The following is a 26,927-nucleotide window of genomic DNA, read 5'->3' on the forward strand; positions in this document are numbered from 1 at the left end:
GATGACAGCACCCGGATGTCTTCCCTTGTGGCCTTGTGAGCGTGCACCCCCACGCATATGCAGTACAACCAAAATCCTGGCACAGGGTGAGTCACAACCAAAAATATATCCAACGATGTGGGATGTCCCCACCTTACCAGACTTCCAAATCCCCTTAAGGGCCACGCGGCTGATGATGCTGGTGTTCTCCTCCTGTTTTTTTTTTCTTTTTTTCACCAATCCCCCAACCCCACAGACAGCTGCTTCATAAAGCACCCTGCGCCTGCTCCTGCTTCCCTGGAGCGACCGCAGGAATCTCTGAGCACGCAGACGTCACCACAGCCCCTCCTCACACTATCGGGGCGGCGCTCACAACCGGGGGCGGGACCCGCTGCCAGCGGACATTGGATACAGGGCCACACGGGGCGGCGCTCACTACCGGAAGAACTGCTGGTGCCTGCCGATGCCTGTGCTTCCGATGGGCCTCCAACGCAGGAACGCCCTCGATAGTTCCTGGTCCTCCGCACCTGACGGCGTGAGCGCCCGCTCTGCCCAGACCCACTGATCCAGGCAGTCAGCGGCAGCCCGGCAGCACCCCGCCTGGGCGCTCGAGCAGCTCCTCAACCTCCACCGGGGTGGACCAGCTACCAGCCAACGAATACGGGGCAAGCCGCCGGCGGACAGCTAATGCAGGTGCGCTCCCCGGCCTCCAATCCAGGGCAACGGTTCTCGCCCGAACCGTTCCTCGACCTCCACACCTCACGGGCAACCACCCGCCCGGCCTTCAAGCCCGCAGCAGCAGCTCCAGAAGGTCCAGCGCCAGTCAGCCCCCGTCCACACCGACTGCGCCGCGGACGATGGGGAGCCAGCCGGCAGCACCCCGCCTGGGCGCTCGAGCAGCTCCTCAACCTCCACCGGGGTGGACCAGCTACCAGCAAGCAACGAATACAGGGCAAGCCGCCGGCGGACAGCTAATGCAGGTGCGCTCCCCGGCCTCCAATCCAGGGCAACGGTTCTCGCCCGAACAGTTCCTCGACCTCCACACCTCACGGGCAACCACCCGCCCGGCCTTCAAGCCCGCAGCAGCAGCTCCAGAAGGTCCAGCGCCAGTCAGCCCCCGTCCACACCGACTGCGCTGCGGACGATGGGGAGCCAGACAGCAGGCTAGCACACGCGTGGAACAGGGTCTCATCCACAATCCCGGTCCTCGTCGCCAATGACACAATTACATCGACACAGGTAATTGTATTTGTTTCTTTATTGCGAGACCCCGCAGCCTCTAGCTACAGCTCCCCTCACTCAACGGCTGCTGCGGAATGATCATTCTGATCGTAGATCAACATTCCACCAGATGCCTATGCACGAGCCCGTGCGTATTACAACACCCAACATATGCAGAAGAAAATGGGCCTTATTACAAGTTTGGCAGTGCAGGAAAAAAGTGGTGGTAATTAAGTTACTGACTTTGGTTGGTGGTAACAAAATTACAACCAGTTTTCACAAACCGATGAATCATGCATTTGTAGGTAAAGTGGAGGATTTACCTACAACAAGGTGGGATTTCCCTACCTAAATAAACTAAGGATAGTTGGAGTCAGCAAGTTCAACTTAAAAGTCTGTCTGTGTCCAAAACCTATACTTGCCCTCACAACTAAAACTAAATAATGTGTGGGGATATCAGCAACCAAAGGAATAGTGTTCAAACAAATGTTCTGAGCTTCTTCCAACTCCTGGCTTACTCTTGGCTCCCTTCCCTAAGTTCAAGACAGATCCACCAAATGGCCTCGGGGTTCCCTTCCCCAAGTTCAACACAGTTCCACAAAATGGTCTCAGGATTCCTGTCCCAAGTTCAACACAGTTCCACAGAATGGTCTTGGGGTTCCCTTCAAACAAGTAGGCAGCATTTCTGGCTTCAAATTCACGGTGAAATCAACTTGCTCAGTTTTCCTTTTCTTTATGTCACTTGAACAATTTTAGGCAGACCAGCCTCAGCCTTTTCACTTCTCTTGGTTTACTCAAGTAAGGGTTCCTCAGTCTAGGTGCAGTTGTCAGACCACACGGTCTACCCATCACAGGTTGCACAACCGATACCCCTTGGCAGTTTGCAACAGTTCATTCTCTCTCATAGGACTTCCTTGACAACAGAGGTTTCCTTTCTGTATCTGTGTCATAAATCCACATATGTTTCTGTTTCACTTTAACAGCTTCTTGCCTTTACCAACATGTGACTCTCGCACACTTTCCTTTGTGGTATTTCTCCTGGCTACCACTTTTTTTTCACACTATCCAATTGTATTTTGATTTTTACTTGTTTCACTTTCTTCACAAATGCACATCACCTGCTGTTTCAGTCATTCGATATACTTATTTCTTTTCCAGAGTTCAGTTTTCAAAACTCATTTCGTGCTTGGCAACTTGTTCGGTATTCAATAGTTCACGTTTTGTCCCCCGACCCATTTGTCATACATTTTCCCTTGACCGGCATCCGCCATTACACATACAATGCCCCTGGAGCACTCCAGCATTAGTGATCCTTTCCCTGTCACTCACCAGTGTGCGGCTGCTCCTCCAGGTGCTCTCGTTTCACTCTCTGGTTCTCGCTGGCTCCTCTCACTCCTGGGGAGCTCCGGCGAGCAGTGCTTGCTTCCTTCAGATTATCCTGCAGCCGTCGGCTGCCTCAGGGAGATCTCTGTGTTCCCCACTCCCAACGGGGAACACACGACAGAGCTCTGCAAAGCTCCTAAACCTTCTGTGGCCCGCTCTGGCCTCTGCATCTTTCTGGCTTCTCTGAAGTAGTCAGTGTCCTTTTCACCGGCCCATAATCTGCCTGCTCCACCTCATATTGCCACGCTCGGCTGCCACCCTGGATCTCGACCTCCACTTTGCTTCTGATTTTTCCTTTTATATACTTGCAACCATTTAAGAGGTTGTAGGTGTTGTCTGACCATAGTTAGAGGTGACTGGGAGTAGTACATGCTAACTTGTCATTGCACCACTCTGGTACTGAGGCAAGGAAGAGGCATGATGACATGCCTGACCCTCACAACAGTCCTCATGCCTCTTCCTCGCTTCAGTACCAGAGTGGTGCAATGACAAGTTAGCATGCACTACTCCCAATCGCCTCTTCCTTGTCCAAGTACTATGGTGATATGAATGTGGAGAAAGGTAACAGCTTATAAAGGCAGGGGGGAGGGAAGGTTGTTCTGGCATCATTCTGTGCACAGACGAAAGCTTTGCTTCTCCCAGGTTTAGTTAGGCTGCTTTTCTGACAAGCATTTCCGACATTCAGAGCACTGATAAGGTTTGGCTCCTGTATGGCTTCTCTCATGGGTAGTTAGGGTGCTTTTCACACTGAAGCATTTCTGACATTCAGAGCACTGACACCGTTTATCTCCTGTGTGGCTTCTCTCATGTTTAGTTAGGCTGCTTTTCTGACTAAAGCATTTCTGACATTCTGAGCATTGATAAGGTTTGGCTCTTGTGTGGATTCTCTCATGGGTAGTTAGGTGGCTTTTCTGACTGAAGCATTTCTGACATTCAGAGCACCAATAACGTTTGGCTCCTGTGTGGATTCTCTCATGGGTAGTTCGGTGGGGTTTGTGACAGAAGCATTTCTGACATTCAGAGCACTGATAAGGTTTGGCTCCTGCGTGGCTTCTCTCATGGGTGGTTAGGTTGCTTTTCACACTGAAGCATTTCTGACATTCAGAGCATTGAAAAGGTTTGACTCCTGTGTGGCTTCTCTCATGTTTAGTTAGGCTGCCTTTCACACGGAAGCATTTCTGACATTCAGAACACTGATAAGGTTTGGCTCCTGTGTGGATTCTCTCATGGGTAGTTAGGTGGCTTTTCTGACTGAAGCATTTCTGACATTCAGAGCACCGATAAGGTTTGACCCCTGTATGGCTTCTCTCATGGGTAGTTAGGTAGGGTTTCCGACTGAAGCATTTCTGACATTCAGAGCACCGATAAGGTTTGGCTCCTGTGTGGATTCTCTCATGGGTAGTTCGGTGGGGTTTGTGACAGAAGCATTTCTGACATTCAGAGCACTGATAAGGTTTGTCTCCTGCGTGGCTTCTCTCATGGGTGGTTAGGTTGCTTTTCACACTGAAGCATTTCTGACATTCAGAGCATCGATAAGGTTTGGTTCCTGTGTGGCTTCTCTCATGGGTAGTTAGGTGGCTTTTCTGACTGAAACATTTCTGACATTCAGAGCATTGAAAATGTTTGACTCCTGTGTGGCTTCTCTCATGTTTAGTTAGGCTGCCTTTCACACGGAAGCATTTCTGACATTCAGAGAACTGATAAGGTTTGGCTCCTGTGTGGCATCTCTCATGGGTAGTTAGGTGGGATTTGTGACTGAAGCATTTCTGACATTCAGAGCACTGATAAGGTTTGGCTCCTGTGTGGCTTCTCTCATGTGTGGTTAGGTTGCTTTTCTGATTGAAGCATTTCTGACATTCAGAGCACTGATAAGGTTTGGCTCCTGTATGGCTTCTCTCATGGGTAGTTAGGTGGGATTTGTGACTGAAGCATTTCTGACATTCAGAGCACAGATAAGGTTTGGCTCCTGTGTGGCTTTTCTCATGTTTAGTTAGGTTGCTTTTGTGCCTAAAGCATTTCTGACATTCAGAGCACTGATAAGGTTTGGCTCCTGTGTGGCTTCTCTTATGGATAGTTAGGCTGCTTTTCCGACTGAAGCATTTCTGACATTCAGAGCACCGATAAGGTTCGGCTCCTGTGTGGCTCCTCTCATGAATAGATAGGCTGCTTTTCTGACTGAAGCATTTCTGACATTCAGAGCACTGATAAGGTTTGGCTCCTGTGTGGCTTCTCTCATGGATGGTTAGGCTGCTTTTCACACTGAAGCATTTCTGACATTCAGAGCACTGATGAGGTTTGGCTCCTGTGTGGCTTCTCTCATGGATAGTTAGGTTGCTTTTCTCATTGAAGCATTTCTGACATTCAGAGCATCGATAAGGTTTGGCTCCTGTGTGGGTTCTCTCATGGATAGTTAGGTTGCTTTTCCAACTGAAGCTTTTCTGACATTGAATGCACTGATAAGGATTTACTCCTGTACGCGTCTTCTCATGTAGAGTTGGATATGTTTTTTGGCTGAAACGGTTATGGCATTCTGTGTACTGATGAGGATTTTCTCCAGCGTGGGTTTTCTCATTTTGAGCAGGATGGGTTTTCAGACTGAAGCCTTTATGGCATTCATTGTCATGGAAAGTTTTCTCTGGGGGTTTCATTTCTCCAGCTTGGATTGTGTTTAGCAAGAATGCCACAGCAAAGTGAACCTCATTACAGGTTCAGCCATTTATAGAGCTCCTCTAAATTCATCTCTCAGTGCACTCCTGGTTACAAGCATTTCTGACATTCAGAGCACTGATAAGGGTTGGCTCCTGTGTGGCTTCTCTCATGTTTAGTAAGGTTGCTTTTCTGACTGAAACATTTCTGACATTCAGAGCACCGATAAGGTTTGGCTCCTGTATGGCTTCTCTCATGGGTAGTTAGGTGGGGTTTGTGACTGAAGCATTTCTGACATTCAGAGCACCGATAAGGTTTGTCTCCTGTGTGGCTTCTCTCATGAATAGATAGGCTGCTTTTCTGACTGAAGCATTTATGACATTCAGAGCACTGATAAGGTTTGGCTCCTGTGTGGCTTCTCTCATGGGTAGTTAGGTGGCTTTTCACACTGAAACATTTCTGACATTCAGAGCACTGATAAGGTTTGGCTCCTGTGTGGCTTCTCTCATGGATAATTAGGTTGCTTTTCTCATTGAAGCATTTCTGACAATCAGAGCATTGATAAGGTTTGGCTCCTGTGTGGCTTCTCTCATGGATGGTTAGGCTGCTTTTCACACTGAAGCATTTCTGACATTCAGAGCACTGATGAGGTTTGGCTCCTGTGTGGCTTCTCTCATGGATAGTTAGGTTGCTTTTCCAACTGAAGCTTTTCTGACATTGAATGCACTGATAAGAATTTACTCCTGTACGCATCTTCTCATGTAGAGTTGGATATGTTTTTTGGCTGAAACGGTTATGGCATTCTGTGTACTGATGAGGATTTTCTCTAGCGTGGGTTCTCTCATTTTGAGCGAGATGGGTTTTCAGACTGAAGCTTTTATGGCATTCATTGTCCTGGAAAGGTTTCTCTGGGGGTTTAATTTCTCCAGCTTGGATTGTGTTTAGCAAGAATGCCACAGCAAAGTTAACCTCATTACAGGGTCAGCCATTTATAGAGCTCCTCTAAATTCATCTCTCAGTGCACTCCTGGTTACAATTCCACTGTACAAAGGAAAGCTCATTTAAGGAGCTTTGATTTTTCACCTCCATGTGTCAATGCAGGTTGTGTTTTTGACAAGTTTTCCCATTTGGGTGTTCTCAGAAGAATCTAAATGCTTTAACGTCTTATGTTCTTTTCACAATACCCATACTAGCATGTTTGTTAGGATTATTGAATCCAACCTTGGTATGTACTGTTTTCAAATTCATTGCATTGATATGGTTTTCTACTATTTGCAATCTTCATGAATAAAAAGCTTTAACTTTTTAATTACATGTTTATCCGAATTCGATCTTGCTTTGGTTCTCCTACTCACTCGTGTATTTATTTGTAACTTTTCAGAAGCATGTCCTTCTTCCGGTTACCTTGACACTCTGAATACAGATTGTAAGCGATAACAGAAATAATGTTCTTAATGCGTAGCTTACTCCAGTCCTGACCAGACTGGGCTTCTAGAATCTTCTATTCCATGAGGTATCCGACATCATCCCTTTTGTTCCATGTAAACCCATTCTTGAGGCATTTCACTTTTTGTGCAGGCTTTGGAAAGCTGTAAAAGAAAATGGACACATTATCTTTCTAAACATAAAGAACGATGAGGCAGTTATAGTTTCTTTATTGTTGAAATAGTGTTTTACTGGTTTACATATATTTCACCTGCCTTTAAGGCTTCAAATTATAAACCAAAGTTGTAACCTAGCCAAAATTAAGGCTTAAAGCTCCAAGCCAGAATGTTGCATCTTTCAGAGCCTCCCATTTCCCTACAAATCTCCTCTGCATTTTATTCAGTCTTTGAGCAGAGCCCTAAATGGTGCAGATGCCTTAGTGACCCCACCCGTCCCTTTTCATTACATACTCTACAAATACTTTCAATGTTTGGAATTTTAATGCAATCTCCCAGTACCAGTCTTGACTCGTTCGCCCAGAGCTCCTCTTTCAGCCATTTCAGAAATATACTGGGCTTTCCCCAATGTCTTACATCCAAATAAGAGTGCTCTTGTTTTACCTGGCAACCCATGTATTCAAACCCAACTCTGATTAAAGATACTCCATGCAGGAGACTTTCCCCAAGCCAAGGGATCTGCTCTAAAGTGTGTCCTCTATGCATTTCAGTCAAGAGGCTGCAGTACATTTTATCAAACGACCACAGACCATTCATAATCAGGGAGGTGTTTATTGTTTCAGACTCATGATTACCCCATATTATTTTAGAGCTTGGTTATTACTACTTATTACTACTTTTTACAGAGTAAAAGTCATTCATTGGGAACACAATTTCTGAAGACAAGCATTCTTTGCAAGCTTATTGGTACTGTGAAAAAAACATTTGCGTATCGCAACCCTTGAAGATGTTTTACCTACATTTTTGGGTGGAAATTAAGGCCTTATTCAAATAATTTCTGATGTCAGAAAAACATAAATTAAAACAAAGAGTGGCCAGGATGCAGGCCTGCTTTAGGCCACTTCTCATGTGACTATTGTCCACAAGCTCCACCCCCTTCAGTATCTAGATGCCCCTGTAGTGGTGCAGTAACTAAAGCCAGTATTTTACCTGATACACATGATAAAATGTGTCTGAGAAATCAATAGATGGGGGATATACTGGGTGTCAGAATGCTACCACTGGTGCTTGGGTGCAAGTGTTTCTGTCTTGTTGCCACATTCGCAAGCTTGGGAGCCGCCATGTTTTCCAGTCTGGGCAGGTGTGGGGGTGGGGAGGAGAGACCAGCAGCACAGTTCAACGCATGCACTTTGCATGGTCCGTTGCTCGGGGAAATGGTCAGGGCGGCTGGGAGGCTCATTCTCATGTGAGCCACCACAAAACCGGAGGAGTTTCATGGGCCTTTGTCCCACAATTGCTTTCAGTCTGCATTGTGAAGCTTAGTGTTGATGTTTTCTGCCTCCTGCTGCCTTGTGCCCATTTTGCCTCTGCTCCGCCTGATTTCTTTTCTTTCTAGTAATTTCTTCTTTGCTGAGAGTCTTCCTGGCCCCCTCCACCTGTTCCTTCCTTTGGGCGAGCTTCTGGTAATCTTTGTCCTTCCATTCTGCACCCGTCCTTTCTGGATACCCTTGATCAGTGTCGATCACTGTTCCGATATCAGGTTAATACGTGGGTGGCTTATCTTTCATGGTGGTGGGGGAAGGATCGTCCACGTAACAGGACTGGGTCATTCAGTACTGGGTCCCGGGAGAGAGGGATTTCTATTCCCCACACGGTCCTTCCACTGGACCAGACTAGACTCCAGGCCCTAGAACACTATGCTGGACCATCAGGAGACCTGGCTATCTGGTATAAGTGGACAGCAACAAAACGGACCTCTCAGAGATCAGGACCCCCCCAACCAGGTTGTTCAACGCCAACCTCAAATCACTAAAAACCCTCAAGCACCATCTGGAACAGACCTGGAGATCCATCCCTACGGCCCAGAAAACGACCACCCTAGCAAGAATAACCAGAGCATACAGACTGGAAATCGGAAAAAAACATTCTATGGGAACAGAATCCTAAATGTTCAGCAAGGATCTGCATAGAATCATCTCTGAATTCAACTCCCTGGCCTGCTCCAGCCCCCTCCCCCACCAGTCTCCCAAGCCCCATGTGACACCTTATCATTACACTTCCACAATGTCGCTATTGACAGACACTCCGCCATCATCTCTAAATTGTAACACATACCCTCGCCCCCTACCCACTCACAGGCCGACCCTCATCAAAAACCCCCTTGATACAAACCTTCAGCTCTTTCTCTTCTATTTCACACCAGAAGTTCCTCTCATTCCTAGCACAAAGCTGCCCACCAGGCTCCCCTTGAGGACCACTGCACACCTACCCTCCTCAAAAACATCCTAGCCTCAACCTGTGCAAGCAGTATCACACGCTCAATCCTCAACCTATCACTTACATCAGGATCCTTCCCAGAAGCACCTCCTACATCACTGGAGCCAACAGCCTCCTAGATCGGGCGCAATCAGGCTTCCGACCGCTCAGAGGAAGAGAATCCTCCCTAGTGTCTGTCTGGCAATACGGAAAAAGAACAGCTGATGCAGAAGGCTGCGCTGTACTGAACCTCCTTGACCTCACTGCAGCCTTTCGATACCATTGATCACACTACCCTACTAGACAGGCTGCAAACACTAGGAATCAAAGCCACAGACCTCATGGATCTTCTCTTTCATCTCTAAATGCTCACAAATTATGCTCCTCCACCCGTTCAGCTCCACCTCACGACCAGTAACAAAAGGGGTCCCACATCCCTTTCCCCCTAATCTTCAACCTCTACCGAAACCCTCTGCCCGCAAATCATCCGCTGCCACAATCTTACTTGCTACAACTACGCAGACGACACCCACTTGCCCGGAATTCCTTCAAGACAAAAATCCTGCGCTACCGCCTCTCAAGGAGTCTCAGATCTCGCACAACATAACGGCTAGTGTTCCCACTTCATATCTCCTCCAGACTGTGCGGAGCCTTATTCTCCGTCCAATCGCCGATCATCTGGAACTCTCTACCGCTAGACATTTGCAATTTTGAAAATCACCTGAAATTCAGAAAGGCCCTCAAAACCTGGCTTTTCCCTGTCTCTTCTTGAAACCCTCCCCTCTCTAAACTATATCACTGAACCCAAACACAACATTCCTATAGAGCAATTACAGCAAGGATACCGGCAGCGTTCGCAGCGGATCACTGTGACAAACTATCGCCAAACAACACTGCTACCCATCAATAGCCCAGGGATGCCGGTAGCATTCGCTGAGGCACAGCACAAAAAACCTTGTTCCTGCCAAGAAAAATAACACTTGTACCCATCAATATCTCACGAATGCCGGCAGCTTTTGTATAGGTACTCCATAACAAACCTTCGCCCTCCATGTTGTTCTCTCACCCCCTATCGTCCTCACTCATCCCCAGCACCCTCCCCAGCCGGGAAACGCCCTCACTATTAGACTTTCATTCCACGGAGACCACGAATAGCGAGAGCAGCCATTCGTAATGGACAAATAAAGAGAACACTGTAGACGAACCCCATCCAAAATACGGTACGTATACCTTATACCACGGCCGTAGACCAAAGCAGCAGGCATGGCCACCCATCCATGCACCATAGAATGCAGCTATGGCTATGCCATTCCGGTCTAGCAGCACACATAGCCGTTGTGTGGGAGTGAGGGGTCGTTTGGGCCCTCCTCATATTCAGCACAATACAAAACCACTTGCTCATACAATGATGGGGGATGCTTCCATTTTCTTGCCTGCACACTAGCAGTTTCAGTGGCAGACATGAGGTTATTGTGCGGGACACTTGGCTTCCATATTTTGCACCCTCAAATCCATCTTTGGACTAGGCCTCACTGCGATAATACGAAAAGGCTTCTCTCCCCTCTGCAGAGCCGCGCACACCGCGCTCATGGCCCCCACCTTTTCTCACTGTGCCTGAAAGCTTTGCAGCTCCATTCTCACGCTTGAGCCGGATTGCAACACATACACTACTGTAACATCTTGCTCTTCCTCTGAGATCCCTGCCCTATGTGTGAACCGGCTCCAACCATGTCCTGTAACTCATCCATCTCCACAAACCTGCCTGCGCCCTCTACCCCCGCTGTTGGAAAATTACTGCCACTGTAACCCTGTGTCCTTGCAAGGTATTCCCTTGATGTAACAGCCGTGTGACCCTGCTATGAAGCCCACCCCAGTGTGCCCCCAACTAACACCAGACCCCTGTCACAGTATATTGCACCCTAGAACTAACAAATGTCAGAATGTCCTACAGCCTCTTTTGATGCACCTGGACCCACCCCACAGCCAATGTTATCTTACTGACCAAGACCCTAAGCCCAGTACATCATATAAGTCCTAAATGAATAATGTCGTGTTTATCTGTGTACGATTTATAGATCTTTGATAATATACTCAAAAGGAACTGTAATGATTATTATTTAGTGCATGTCTAATGGTAGTATCTCATGTTAGCTTAGTTAGGACAAGCCCTAGCACGCAGCGACCTGACCCTTACCCTGGGCACAGATAAATGCATCTCGTGACGCTCACCCTCCCGCCAACCCTTCAGCCAACCACGGAGGAGCAGCACCTATGCGCCCATAGGCAACGCAAATTTGTGCCCAATCATAACGAACTTTTGTAACCATCATGTCTGACATCACTGATGACAATTTCTGCCTTTATGATCAATTGTACGTGTATTGTTTGCCAGAGCGCTCTCGGGCAGCAGAGTTCTCTGGATGCCATTTGTACATAAAGATAACTAACTCGCAGCCTGTTCTCTTAGTCTCATTCCATGCTGGGGTGTGTCCTATTTATTGGTATTGAGCGTGTAAATCGGGGAGTGGGCCTTTACACCGTCCACACTGAAAACCCCTGACATACCTCTACACCTCTGCCACTAGATACAGCGACTACAATTGAAAACAAAATTCAGTGTAGCTGGGCACACATCGAATCTTCAGCACTAGCACATTATCCTAAACCACCAACAGTGCCACCCACGTGCCTGACCTTTGGGCTGTTTACTGGAGCCTAGCTAGCCACCTAAATCCTAATCCAGCAAAAATGCACACAAGCATTTCTTAATCTAAACCCTTAGAACCGGCTACACATGGACTGCGGTCACCGAGGGCGTTCCAACCACAAGCACATTGATGCCATACAGATGGGGAAAGAGCGCTATATAAAAAACAAATACAATAAGGAGTGGGCTGCTTGACAGATTGTGACACCTAACAATGCTTGGAAGCATTATAGGCCCTATGGGATGAACTGCAGGTTCTCCAAAATGAAGTCATACTGACGCACAAATCTTGACTCGCAGTACTGCACTACTGTTAAACGATGCCATCCCAAACGCTGGCTACCATCACTCTGTACAGAGTCACACTGCTCTCGAGGTAGGCCTCTGCTTTAAAAATAAAATAACCTTGCGCACATAGCTCCTTCAAAGTCTCATTTGAGATCTCCTCTCTTTTTAATGTACAAGAAAGAGGGACCACTACAGCCTTGCATTGATTACAGCTTATTGAATGCAACGACACTCAAGGATATACCTATGTCCCTTGATAAAAGACATTCTGGAGTCCTCAAGGGAAGCCAAGATGTATTCCCACCTGGAACTCTGTGGTGCCCATCATTTAGTCTGAATTAGACCTGGATCTTGGTATTGCTCTGGCAGCGTTTCAATCCTTTATGTGCGTTTACCTTGATATCATTGGCGTTTGCGCCCTCCGAGTCATACGTGTGTCATGTTCCAGAAGTCCTGGAGCGCCTCAGGAAACACCATTTATGGGCCAAACTGGAGAAATGTATGTTTGAGGTCTCTTTGATTGTCCTCCTGCGGTACCTATCCAGCCCTGAGGGTATTCATATGGACATATGGATATGGCTGCCAAGGCCTAACCCTGCGCACCACAGACACTAAAGCAGAGAGCATCAAGGGGAAACCAAACAAAAATCTCTGACCCTCAATTCGACTGAGGGAATTGCCTGAAAATTGCAGTGATTCAGCGTTCTGTAGCCCTGTCATCTTCTAGCAGAGTCTGGACCGATCTCTCTGCTCGAGGAGCTGCTTGAACAGCTGATCCCAGCTCAAAGGAACTGCACATGTAAGTTAGAGCATGCATTCGTGGACGGAGCGAGACCGAGTGTCGCGTGCCGCTGGAGCGGACTGGTCAGGGCTTAGAAGGTAAGATCTTGGTATTTAACCTAAATGACTCGAACCAATGACTCCAAATGTGCTACACATAACAAAACACTATTAAGGAATTAAGGACTGAAAACTGCTGCAATACCCACTATGACCAAAGCATGACGCTCCTATAAGAAGAAAGGAAAGACTAGATCGACTTTGATACATCAATAAAACAATTACGGATTTCTTGGAACCTGCAGGAATAAACCTCGCCCAGATGGAGATGGAAATCCAGAACACTCATACAGCTCACTCTCTACACAGCAATTATAATCAAATAGTTTCCCCTCTATTGATAACAATAACTCTCTCTTTAACCTATGTATTGGGTTTTGGAAAGTCTCATTAGGAGCTGACCAAGCGATTCAAAAAGCCCAAGAAAATTAGGATTTTGAGGAAAGCAAGCTTTCAAACACACCTGACTTAGTGGCATTGGGTGCCTCATGGAAACAGAGTCTGATATGGACACGGAAGCCGAACAAAACAAAAGGCCTCCTCTGAACTCCAGAGGGAATCTCTTACATAAAACAACAAATATGTTCATGGCTAAAATTGATGCCTTAACAATGCTTCTTGGCCCAATGGTGAGGAATCACACTGAAGTCAAAAATAACCTGGCCAAGATTCTGGAAATATCGTTGAACAATTTGCATAAAGAACAAAGTTTAAAGACGTTTAAACCTGCCTTATTAAACCCTAATAATGGCCAATCTCAGGCAATAATGCAAAACACTCAGACCAAAACAATAAATCAGGGTACTCGCTCGAAAAACACCAGCCAGATCAGTTCAGATGCCTGTATAGCCTCCTCCATTCGATAAGAGCATCAAAGAGGCTAGTTTGCTGAGCTACAAAACATGGTGGGATTATGAGGAAATTAATTTCCCCTCTCTAATATGCGCCCCGGAGGTGGAGCATTCAAATGAAATTTGTAACAAAAGAAATATAGCGGCCACACTAACAAAGAAACATGCCAAAGACAACACAATCTCAAGGGGACTTTCCCCTTTGATAGCAACAGGAACAGATATATGAGGAAAACGTATCCCCAATATTTTGGCGAAACGGCTATCCTCAAATATTTTACTAGATGGCACTACTCGATGAGCCTGACTGCAGAGGCCGAACCCTAAATCAATGCAACCGTCGTTAGCCAAGTCTACATTGCTAGGCAAAGAGGATCCAAAAATCAATCACATAAAATCTATCACTTCTACTGTTCACATTTCTGATCAGTCCAGAATTCCATGCTCGAGCCCAGTGGAAAATTCATCACCCTTCTCCACAGTTCATCAGCACAAACAAAAGGATGCCCAAAACAACCATAATATCGACCACAAACAACTTTGCGCAGCTATTGGAAGAGAATTCTGATTTGGGAAAGTAGACGTTTTGGAGGAACTGCAACCTACTGTCACACACTCACCCCTCAGTGTTCCCAGTGTCCCCCGCTCTGTCACGCACTCACCCCTCAGTGTTCCCAGTGTCCCCAATGCCCGTCCCGATACCTCCATTCTGCCCCGTCCTCTTGCCTGGTTCCGGGACTGACGTGTGCTTTCCCCGAGCTCTCATGTACCAATGCGAGTGTTTCGACATGTTGCACACTCGCCGACACGCCCGTTCCATTGGCGTGTTCCTTGGCGTTTACGAGACCGGCGTCGCGCTCCACTTCCACGTTACGTGACCAAAGCTTCCCGCTCACGTCTTGCTGATGCACGCTCACTTGATGCGGTCACGTGACTGGGAGGTGATCTGCAGCACCGGTATTTAAACAGCCACATCCGAACACTCGATACTTCACAGCTGTTTACTTGGACACTGTTCGGCGCTTTGGATACCCGCAATTGGATTGACTTGGAAACTGACCTCTGCTTGGATTAAGGACTGCTATTGGATTTCCCCTTGCTTCTGGCTTCTTGGATTTCTTGTTACGAATCACGGACTGCTTACTGGAATTCTACTCGCTCATTCCTTTGGTGCTACGTTTTTGGTTTCCTTGTCTGGATTCTTGCATCAGGTGGGCCCAACACTCGCACCACTGCCTAACCTAAAGGGCTCATTGCTTTGTATTGGGGAAAGACGCCCTGGTGGGTCCCTGAACCCCTTCCATAGGTTCGACAGAGTCATCACTGTCCCTTTTTGGTAAAACCGTTCCACTTACTTATTGTCTGGTTTGTGATTGCTGTCTTGGCTTGATACTTAACCAGTGCTTTGTTTGCAGTGGCTCGGGGTTCCCAGAAGATCTTCTCCCACCTGTGACATCAAGGGTTGCACAGAGAGTGATTTTGGACTCTCTCTGTGCGACACTTGTGGACAGAGGACTCTTCTGACTACACGACAGTCAAGACACAACACCTACCAACTATAGCCCTTTCCTAAACCGTTCCCATCTCCTAATAATTTTCAAACAAGTACATCAACTAAACCTGGTATGCTCCACAGATGTACTAAGGATTGAACTACCGCCTGTTGGACGCCCTACAAATTGGGCTCTAATAGAGTTTTCAACTCCTTTGATTGTTGCTCTTTTAAAAACAAATTCCGACACATTAAATGTCCTGGGCTTCTAGCTCCCCATCTGCAGGAATTCTAGGTTACAAGCTCCATCACAGGAGAGCAAACCCTCTACAAAAAGAGTTGCAGGACTTAAAGCCGCAGAGCCTTCCGAACTAGCAACCCTACATGCATTTCAGCAGGCAAATCTACCCCAATGGATTAACCAGAAATATATCGTAAATTGGGTCCCAGAACATCTTGTGCTAACTAAAAACTGACATCCTGAACTACAAAATGATACGAAACGTATTTTTTGGAATACAAAGGGACATTGCTCACTCTTGTCCTGACCTATGGGGGGGAAGCTTACTCCTTGACCAGAATGTTTTCTATTGCAAGAGACCTGGGCTACACAAAGATTCATTATTGATGACTATAAGACTCTTCACAGTTTGGCTATCCCTGCAGCGATAGGGCGACCAAGTGGCAGGCTAGCAATAGGGGCAAGGTTGTGAGCTATACCCTGCTCCCCTACTTTAACACACGAGCCACCCCATATTTAATGTTTGCCATTTTTTCCTCAAATGAGAATACTGCTGATGAGATCCTAATTGCCAATATTTACAATCCACCAAGTATAAAATATACCCCCCACTATATGTAAAATCATGGGCGAGGCATTTACTACTTGGCCAGAATCCCACCCCGGTGGCGCTATCATAATTGAGGGTTATTTTAATGTTAGCAATTTTCATCACAAAATGGCTGAAGCCAACCATATGCTTAATCGATGGAAAGTTTTTGTGAGAATGTATAATCTTGTATTTATTCAATATAGAGATGATGAAACTGGGATCCTAACATACACCTGGATCAATGGTAGCTCCAGATCTCATAGTGACTATTTAATTAACAGCAGCAATGTGGTGGTGACCAGGTGTGGACCGGTGGAGATTCGCTCCACTGACATCAGTGACCACCGCATTCTCTCATGGAAGGTTCATATGCCGACATTAAGGCGGAAAAACCACCAAAGACAGAATCTGGAGGTTAATTTGAGAGGTAATCGCATAAAATGGAGACCGAGCCTAATAAAGGATTTGGAAATCCTCTTACGAGAAAACTAGGATATGTCCCTACAATGGCTCGAAAAATGCAACAAGGATCGTGAAACTATGATAAAGAGTCTGGACAACGGGTTACAGCAAGATGGTACCCACCCTCTCCTAAAGAAACAAACTACGATACATATATAATTATCAACCAAAAAAAAGAAATTAAATAGAGCCAAACGCAAACTAAGGGCAAATCCTGACCTGGACGAATTAGAGAAAAGGACGAGCATCACTAGACTGACTATGGCATATAGACGAGACAACACAAACATTCTTTGCACAATGCAAACTGGAAGCTACTGGCTGGCTGGCTATGGGGCAATGACAGCAAAGGTTTCTGGCCTAAATTTAATAATTTCTCTAAGTTTAGCAATCCACCTGAAATAAATCCAGTGTCTGAGACCTGTTGGAAGGCCCACATCGAAGAACTTTATATTGGCCCCAAATACACCCTCACTCATATTCACAGATTAAGGGTAAACCTTGGGAATCGACCAGGATATTTTAAACACCATAATAATACTGAAACCTACTGCTGCTCCAGGGCCTGATGGTATAACCAACACATCTTTCAAAGAACAATCTGCTGTCTGGTCCAAGTTATTGTTGAATTTATTTGACAAATTTGAGGAATCTGGGAAAATATTGGGGAGATGGCATAAATCTCTCCTAGTACCAATACACAAGAATGGTGACAGGCTGGATCCATCACTGACCGCCTCTTGGCGATGATAGACTCCAGCCAAAAACTCTTTGCTACTCTCCTGCGATGAAAACATACCAGTTGGGCCGAAGCAAGTAAAATTATGAGCCCCTGTAGATGGGCTTTCGCAAAGGCTATAATCCGATCCCCAATTTATCGCTCATTCTATATCTTATAGAAGAAACAAAAAAAGCGAGTAATAGCCAATTATACTGTTGTTACGTCGACTTTTGCAAGGCTTTCAACATGATCCTATGTCCCTTGCTCTAGGAAAAACTAATTGGGGGATTGACCCACTTCTCTTATACCATATAAAAACTTTATTCAGACACGGTTACAATTCGTTTGAGTCAATCGGGATCTTATTCCAGTACCATCTTGACCATGAAGGGGTTAAAACAAGGTTGTGCACTACCGCCTATACTTTATAATTTGTTTACCTCTGACATACAAGTTCAGCTAGGACTGGGCAGAAATTCTCCACCAAAAATAAACAGAGAGAAAATCGTCTGTATTACATATGCAGACAACACAATCCTTTTAAATAAGACACCGATAAGACTTCAACGTTCAATAAAACCTCTCACTGATTAAGCTAGGGTTAACAAAATGCAAAAAAATATTGGTAAAATTAAGATCATGAATTTAGGGGGTAAAACCAAAAGGAAACCCCCAATGACCTGGAGACTTGGCAGCCAAAACAAATACTGGAAACAGTGAAGGAATACAAATATTTGGCCTTCTCGATTATATGTGATCCCATGAAGAATTGTTATATGAATGGCACCTTGATTAAGGCATGGAAAAATGGATGGTGGATTAACAATTTATTGTTAAGAGGAGGGTAATGTACAAGCCCCATTGGAAATCTATTGCACTAGCATAGTCCCGAGTATCATATATGGACTATCAGTTCTTCCATACCGCTTTGTTGAAGGCTTAGACAAAAAAAAGACGCAACAATCCTCCGAACCATTATCAATCTTCCCTCCTCCATTCCAGTCGAGCCGTTATGACTAGAATATGGTCAATGCTCATTGATAATTACTTGGGTGATTCAGCAGCTGCTTCTTTATATCAAACTTATGCCTATGCAATATAATTTTAATTACATTTTGAATTTGTTATGCGAAAAGATGCTTTCAGGGCGTAAAAACAATTACCTGATGGCTCTTAGCCAAGATGGCTTTAAAATGGCTACTCTTCAAAATTTTGATATGGCTACAATAATGGATAAACCTAATTTTGAAACCCTAATAAAGCAAAAGGCAAAGGGCCACGACAAGAGCTACAATGTCGACAGGTTAAACCTGACCGTTAGATATAGGGAATTTTCACACAAGAGTTTCTTATCTAATACTCCCTGTTCCCTGACGAGATATAGCGCAAAAGAATTGAAACTATTCATCCTGCGTCTTAGACTAAATTTACTTGCCACAAATTATCTAATTGGTGTATGGTCCCGAATTCCATCTGAGGAGTGGATTTGCCGCTCATGTAGAAAATCAATAGAGACCCAGCGCCACATTCTGACCTCTTTTTCCGAAATAAAATGTCTCTATTTGAGAGGCTATTCACACTTGGTCACAAATATTGAATCAATTGAAACGGATGAATTTTGGTCAAACATTAATGGGGTGAGATCTATGCTCTTAGTATCCGCAACTCACCATATCTGTAAAGCGGCTGCTCTGATATTTTAATTTTCCCTATTCAATCTCATCAAAGCACTGATTGAAAAAGCAACAATTTGTTCATACTTGCCTACCTGCCAACTAGACTCTCAAACTATCAAGTGCTCATTAACGTTTTTTTTTTAATTATTATTTGTTTATAACCTCATAGGTTTTTACAAAACATATTCAAAATTCGCATTCCCTGTTGCGCAGTTTGTGTACTTCCTAAGGACACCACTCCTGGAGACTCCTTTCATTACTCTAGACTCGAGAGCAGGCTTAACGTGGGTGCCTCCTCAGGGCACGCCTGGAGGCGCTTACAATTTGGCCCATTAGCTCTTTGCAGGGTGACAGTCAAAAATTTCGTGGCTGTCCTGGACAATTTAGCCGAGTCCCCGGCTATCAGCCGTGACCAGAAGGTTTCCTCATCCAACATCTTGGCTTCGTTGAAGAGTGGTGTCAGATAGGATTGTCTCTCATAGGATAAGGCTGGACATATCATTAATAGATGTCGGAGTGATTCTCGGTTGTCCGGCACACTGCATAGACGACACTCCGCTGATGGGGACAGCGCTCTACTAGATAGAATTTCTCTAGTAGGCAGTAAGTTCAGCCGTGCCCGCATAAAGGTTCTTCTTAGATTTTTTTTCCGGGAACTTGTCACAGTACTTTAAGGGTTCCTTTAGGCGATTGTGAGAAGGAGGTAGGTGCTTTAATGATTTGTATGAAAGAGCTTTTTCGTTTGTGCAAATCCAATCTTGCTGCTCTAACTTTGTTTTGACACGGCATGGATTTGAGATCAGTATTTCTTCATCACACACTACCGCCTCCATAGCGATCTTGATTTTTTTTTCCCAATCTACCAAGGCTTTGCAGTTCCGTCCTTGTAGTTCAGCCGCCACGATTTTGAAAATCGGGGGGAGCTTTGGAGCAGGATTTTCCTTTATAGTTGAATTGCACATATGGTCACCACCGCTCCGAGAGAAAGCAAACCTAATTCTCGACGGATTGCTGGAAGGGGAGCTGACTTAGGTAGGCCTAATACTGATTTCCAGATGAAGCCTTCCAGACGTGGCCATAGTTCATCCGGGAGATTGAGGTTTGCCGCCATGCCGTAAGTAATGGTTGGAACAACTTTCGTTTTGTAAAATTGCGGGCGGGGAACCATGAGAATTTTCCAAATTTCCCATCGACTGCCCGCATTTGAGAGGTTAAGTTTTGCACTTTGGACCAAAGCGAGTTTTGGAGTGAGTGTTCACGGAGCGTGTTGTCGAGCATTACTCCGAGATATTTATATTCGGTTATGACTTTGATTTTTGTTTGTCCCAAAGCCCAGCCGAAGGTTGATTTAGTGCTCTTTGTTGATTTTGAGAGTATCAGGATTTTGGTTTTCGTTTTGTTGATTTGCAAATTGTTTGTGCTCATGTAGGCCGCCACGTTGGTCAACTGGCGCTGAAGGCCGATTGCTGTTTGGTTCAGTAGAACCAGGTCATCGGCATACCAAAGCCTAGACACTGTCTCCCCTCCTACTTTTGGAGGGAATGCTCTCACCATTTTCTCAGACTCTTGATAGTCCCCGATAAATGCAATAAACAGGGCCGGGGCCAGGGGGCATCCCTGTTTGACTCCCCGTTTGGTGTAAATCATGTCGGAGAGGGCCCCTTGCTGGTTTAAACGGACCCTTAAAGATGTTTCCGTGTGAAGTGCCAGGATGGGGTCGAGAACTGGTCTCGGACAGTTCCATGCTGTCAGTTTGGCCCATAGTTTAGTACGATCTACTGTATCGAAGGCCTGCAAGAGGTCTATTAGTACCATGTAAACTTTAGTAGCTCCCCTCTTTACGTTGGCTTTGACTATTTTTTTCTGTTTTACTTGCTTTGTACTATTTTATTCAATAGTTACAATATAATGAGGTTAGCTGCTCCGTTAGTGGACAGCTGCTGAATTTATTTGTACCGCATTGTATTTTTACTTGCTTTTAGATATAAATTTAAATTTTATTACAATTTATATGACAGTTGATTTTGTGTGTGGCTGAAGTTGATTGAATGAAGGAAAAAGTCTGTTGTTTTTAGCATTGCAACGTGGCCATCTGCTAATACAATATTGGCAGTTTAGGGGTGCGTACATTGGGCTAGGACTAACCCGTAGCCCTCTTTCTACGCCCTTGGTACAGCCCTCTGCCTCGTTTTCGGCCCAATCTGCAGGAAGGACCGCCCGCAAGCGGTCTGTGCCTGTCCGTGCCGGGAGAGGCCGGGAGGGACTGCTTGACAGAAGCTCTTTGCTCTCCCATGTTCCATCAGACACCATCTGGCTAGCTGGCTGGAGTCACCATTTGCCTAATGTGACTCCCATCCCTGCCACCATTATCAGCAGTATGGGGCCCACTATGGAAACGCCTACTCTATTTTTATTGAACACCAGATCTCTCCCAGCTCACACCGGTGAAATCTGGGACCTACTTTCTAGCAGGCAACCGGATTTCGTGTGCCTGACAGAAACCTGGCTAACATCAAGCTCGGCGCCTGCTTTGGTCCAAGCTATTCCCCCTGCCTACTTCATTATTCACCACGACCGCCCACCCCCCAAACGTGGGGGAGGGGTTGCGGTTATCTTCAGGGATAAGTATGTTGTCACCCAGTTGCGATGTCCCCACGCACTTAATATGCAAGTTCTATATTTTAGATGTGCCATTGCGCCTTCTTGTGTTATTCATTTCTTGCTTATATATCGTCCTCCCGGGCCTATAGGGTCTGTTGGGAAAGGCCTAGTTCATCTCGTAGCTGATCTGAATCTACAATATACCAACCTAGTGATATTGGGTGACCTTAACCTGCACTTTAATCTGCCAAGATCTATTGAGCTGAATTCCTTCTTTGACAGCTTAGCTGATCTGCACCTACATCAACTGATTCAAGCCCCTACCCATTCTCATGGGAATACGCTTGACTTAGTATTTGCCAAGGACACCTTGCATCCTACTTTCACGCCTGGCTCTGATCGGGATATCTGGCCAAGTCCTTGCGTGGTTTACCTCCTTTCTTTCAGACCGTACACAAACTCTTGCCATGCCCCCTTTTCTTTCCTCTTCTTGCCCCCTCACCTGCGGTGTCCCACAGGGATCTTCACTCTCCCCGATTTTGTTCAATATCTATATATTGGCATTGGTCTGCCTCATCCGCTCTTACGGCCGCAACTGTTATTCTTATGCGGACGACACTCAAATCCTGATCCGACTAGACCAAGATCAGGCTGAGGACTCGTCATGTCTTCATGACTGTTTGAAAGCTGTTGGTGACTGGATGGACCAGAATTGGCTCAAACTTAATGGTGATAAAACGGAGGTGATGGTGGTTGGCTGTCCTCCGGACTCCTTACTGTGGACCTCTGCTTTCTGGCCCACCTCTCTAGGTCCTCTTCCTAGTCCAGTCAGTAAAGTGAAAAACCTGTGTGTCATTCTTTCTGCCTCCCTCTCTATGTCCAACCAAGTGACTGCTGTGTGCCATGCTGCCCCCCATCAGGTCAGGATCCTTAAGAGAGTGTTATCCATGATACCGGAAGCCATCCGCCCTCCCGTGGTGGCTGCGTTAGTCCTCTCGCGGTTGGACTACTGTAACTCTCTATATCTGTCACAACCAATGGGCCTTATACAGCGGCTTCAGCGCATGCAGAACCTGGCGGCCAGGCTAGCCACTGGTACTCCCTATGGAGTGCACATCTCTCCAGTGCTCCGCCGACTTCATTGGCTCCCGGTTGGCCTGCGTATCCACTTTAAGTTGCTGTGTATTGTCCATCGGGCGGTCCACGGCAAAGGAGCTGAGTTTCTGCAATCAAAATTCTCTTGTTACACTCCCGAACGTGATTTATGCTCCTCCACTACAAACCTCCTTGCTGTTCCAAGGTTTAACTGTGAAAGGGTTGGCGGCAGGGCCTTCTCCATTGCAGCTGCTAAACTCTGGAACAATCTCCCACCGCCACTAAGAAGTGCTTCCAACCATCTTGGTTTCAGAAGAGCCCTTAAGACCACTCTGTTCTAGCTCTCCATTCTTTTCTGCCTCTCCTTCTGCGAGTAGCTTTCCTCTCTAGCGCCATGATGCCCTCGGGCAACCGTGCGCTTTATAAGTTTAGTTAACATAACATAATGTATTGTTTTCCCTTGTATTTTCCTGTATTAAAAATGTGCTTAAAGTTAACTAACTAAAATGCACAATAAAAAAAAAAAGAACTTACAGGTACAGGCCATCATAAACTGGAAAAGCCCTCCATGATCTCAAGTCTGTTCAGCGTTTTTCAGCTTTGCAAATGATTACTATGGTTTTATAGCAGACTCTGCATGGCTATCACAAGATCTGAACCATCTTCTGAGCACCAGACGAAGATTCCATTGGGCTGATGGAGCGGACAAGGCAGCCTTCCAATGTCTCAAATAGGCTTTTAGTATGACTCTGGTGTTGTATCACCTCAGACAATGCCCTACACTTTGTTCTGGAAACCGATACCTTGCACCAAACCATAGGTGCCATGTTGTTGCAAAAAAACTATAATGAAAAAATATATTTTTTTCAATGGAGGTTGCAAGTAGAACATTCCGAGGCCTACTATTCTAGGACACTAACTGCTGTGAGAAAGGCATGGTGCTCAGAGGTATAGACAGACACAAGGATGTGCGGTTCAAAAACCTTTATAGAAATGGGGTTTGGGAAATTCCTAATTTGCCCTATTTCTAATAGGGGTAATCTCAACCATTAAAATAAAGGAAAAAGAGTCCACAAGTCTGTTGGCTTTCTTCCATGAATCCTTCTGGGTTCTTGGAGACAGGGCACCCTCACCACGCTTTCACCTGCTTCAGCCTGCAGCCTTGTAGCGTCCCAGCGTCCTGTTCTCTCAAGCCTAGTTCTCAGTAGCCTCTGCTCAGCTGCTCTCCTTCTCGAACTCGCCAATGCCTACCTGGCTGTCCATCCTCCCTTTGTGAATCTAGGTTCCTGCTTTTATACTTAGTTTGGTTCTCCATTGAATTCAGGTGTTGGCGATCGTAGTCAAGTGCCTGACTTTGCCTGGCCTCATTAGAGGGCCATTCAAAGAAAGAGAAGAGTTCTCTGGGGTGTTATGTGTTCCGTTATGATGTTATCAGGACGGGAGAAACATTGTCTCTGGGGAAACCAGGGGTCTGGCTGACAGTAGGCTAAGGGAATGTCGGATAGGGGTTTTTCACAGAAGGAGGGATACCATGTCTCACCCTCGGTTTAATCCCTCCCCAAGGGTGGAGGGTCCCTTGGGATTGCACCCAGGTGATACTCCCTTGCGAGTCCGCCCCCAGGGTCGTGATCTAAAAGCGATGGCCATTCCCTGGCCACCTGTTTGGACGGTCCCCTGGGAGAGGGAAGGGAAAAACGCTCAGTGTTTTCACAGTGCCAACAACTACTTCTCGATCATCTCAAAGCACGTAAGTGAAGGGAACCGGTGTCGCAGAGAGTCGGCGGCACACAATGAGGTGTGCCGCTAAAAGCAAAAGGTAAGGAAAGGGGGGAGGGAGGGTATTTGTGGGCTATGTTTTGGGAGGCATTTGCTTTGGGATGTTTGACCGCAACGGTCAAGTTAGCTATGGTCTTTCTGGCCGCAATCTTTTCCATTACGGGCAAACAACCTAAACACGATTATGCCTACTGTTATGAAGGTTTTCTTGCTAAGAGGTACTTGGCCGTGTGTAAAGCTAGCGAGCTCAGTTATTTTTGGTACCATCTGCATTGTACCTTAAAAGCATTATTGTGACATATTGGTCATGCGAGTTTATTTTGTATGCTGGAAAAATTGTCTCAATTGCAAAAAGGGTATTATATGTCATGATTTGCTTTCGGCAGAAGCTGGTGAAATTGAATGGATTCATAATTTGGTATGGATACATAGACAAATTGTTCATTAGGGATGTGTTCTTGTGGTACATGGTTGCAGAGAGTCTGGAAGATTTCAATCATAGGGATGTGTTTGGGTTTCTAGTACTTGCAGGAAGTACATTTGGGATTATTGTGAATCTTCCTGTGTGTTTATGGTGAATTTTACCATTCCTGTACAGTAGTCCAATTCTTGCCTTATACCTGAGACACAGAGTGCTGTCAGGATTAATTGTGGCATTTCTATGAAGGACAAGCAAACACAACTGGTCTGAGCCGTATAAGTAAATGTTGTGAACAATTGGTGACAATTGGAAGAGAAGATTGCTACTTTTGCATAGCAACTTACTCCAGTTATGTTGCTGAATTTAAATGGACCAGAGAGTTGTGCCTGTCTATCCTTTGATGAGCCTGCTTTTGTTTTTTGAGAAGAGACATTTGTCGCTTCCTCTTCTGATGGATGTTCAGTTGTTTTTTGACTAGAGGGTTTTGTGGTTGTTTTATTTGATGGAGCAACAGTTCTTTGTTTTTAGTGGCAGGTAGATCTGGGGCAGTGTCTTTTTGTATTAGATTTCTTATTAAAGGTTTATATTTTTAGGTACAGGGTACATATCTAGATGGGGTGTAAAGTGTATGTAGCCTGTTGTAATTCAGGATGCAAGGAATTTCTGCATTGACTTTGCATCAAAGTTAACTAGGAATGGACCATTGAGTGCAGAGTCGTGAAAGTGCTGCACAACTGATCCCTTCTTTGAAGACTGTGCTGCCAATGTCAATCAATGCATGATCTAGAGTTAGACCTTGCGATTTGTGAATAGTGACAGCATATGCAAGAGATAGAGAATTGTTCTCTGCATACGTACATGTCTTTAAAAAGAAGGAAATGTGCTATTGTGCGGGCCATTCTTTTAACTTCTTCAAGTTTTTCAAAGTGGATGTTGACAAAATTAATGTTATCATGTGGATATGTTTAGAAGTAAAAAACTGTACCAATTGCTCCACTGAATAAACCTTGTTCTACGTCAAGGTTACGTTTTAGAATTACTCTGTAGTTTAGACACAGAGTTAATACCTTTTCTAATCCAGCTGTGTTGGGGATACATTTTTCTAAGCTATTTAGTCGTGCTGTTGCTTGTTATGCCATGCACTTCTAATTTGTCTGTGGAGCTGATATGCACTATGGGTTGCATTTCTTTTTTCAACATTGTATCGTTGCATTGACTACTGCAAGGGTTGGAATTAAGTATATGCATTCTTTTATTTTGTTGAGTTCATTGTTCCATGACATCAGGGGCAGATGTCTTTTGCTCATATAGTTCATTAATTAGTCTAGTTTTTAAGATGGATTTTGCATCTTTAATAAGCAGACCAGTTCTAATGCTTTTTAAAATGTTAGCATAAGTGAGATCTGCAGACTGATGCATGTTTTGAATAAGTTCTCTGTAGCAAAACACTGACAGAGATTTACATTTCCAATGCTGCTGAGTGTATTAGAGCATTTTTTGCGTCCTAATGTTTTGAAAATAAGTTGACCTTTTACTGGTGTTCACTGCAGGTCTCCAAAAACAATAACGAGTTTTCCTCCAAAGAAGTTCTTCTTAGTTGGTTTTTAGGACTTCTTGCATTCCGGGGTGAATTAAAGCCAACGTGAGGTTGCAAACCATGCTTACTTCATCAATCAGGAGGACTTTAATTTGTTTCAGAATTCTGCGTACTTCAAAATGCAGGAGCAGATGTTTAAAATGTTTACAGGTACAAGTTTTAGTTTCATGTTTAAAACCATGCTTAATTTCTTCAGTGACTTCTAGATAAATGGTGAGTTATTCATTGTTTAGCTGTGATGTGAGCACTGCCAAGTCTTCTTCAGGTTGTTTAGATTTATACAAGGTGTTTTCTACCTTAGTCATGGCTATATCTGCTTTATTTAAAATGATTGGTTCCCCAAGTGGTTGTTGTCTTCCTGTAACAGAAGGTTGACTGCCCTCAGGAGTGTCTTTATATAGTTGAGCTACAATGTCTTCCTCTTGTTGGCATTCATTGTCCAACATTTCTTTGTATTGTTTGAAATTGACATTTGTTATAC

General features: G+C 45.3%; 1 protein-coding gene across 1 annotated transcript in view; it reads right to left on the minus strand.

Moving 5' to 3' along the window:
* LOC138452965 (zinc finger protein 91-like) overlaps positions 1-26,927 on the minus strand; it is a 385,395-nt gene that overhangs the window by 265,042 nt on the left and 93,426 nt on the right. The window contains exons 4-6 of the mRNA XM_069605335.1: positions 5,345-6,013; positions 3,263-5,016; positions 859-863 (exon numbers count right to left, since the gene is read on the minus strand). Of these exons, the coding sequence (XP_069461436.1) occupies positions 859-863; positions 3,263-5,016; positions 5,345-6,013 (2,428 nt within the window). The remainder of the gene's footprint in view (positions 1-858; positions 864-3,262; positions 5,017-5,344; positions 6,014-26,927) is intronic.

Source organism: Ambystoma mexicanum, chromosome 4p (assembly GCF_040938575.1).
Source record: "Ambystoma mexicanum isolate Mex_15411 chromosome 4p, UKY_AmexF1_1, whole genome shotgun sequence".
Taxonomy (NCBI): Eukaryota; Metazoa; Chordata; class Amphibia; order Caudata; family Ambystomatidae; genus Ambystoma; species Ambystoma mexicanum.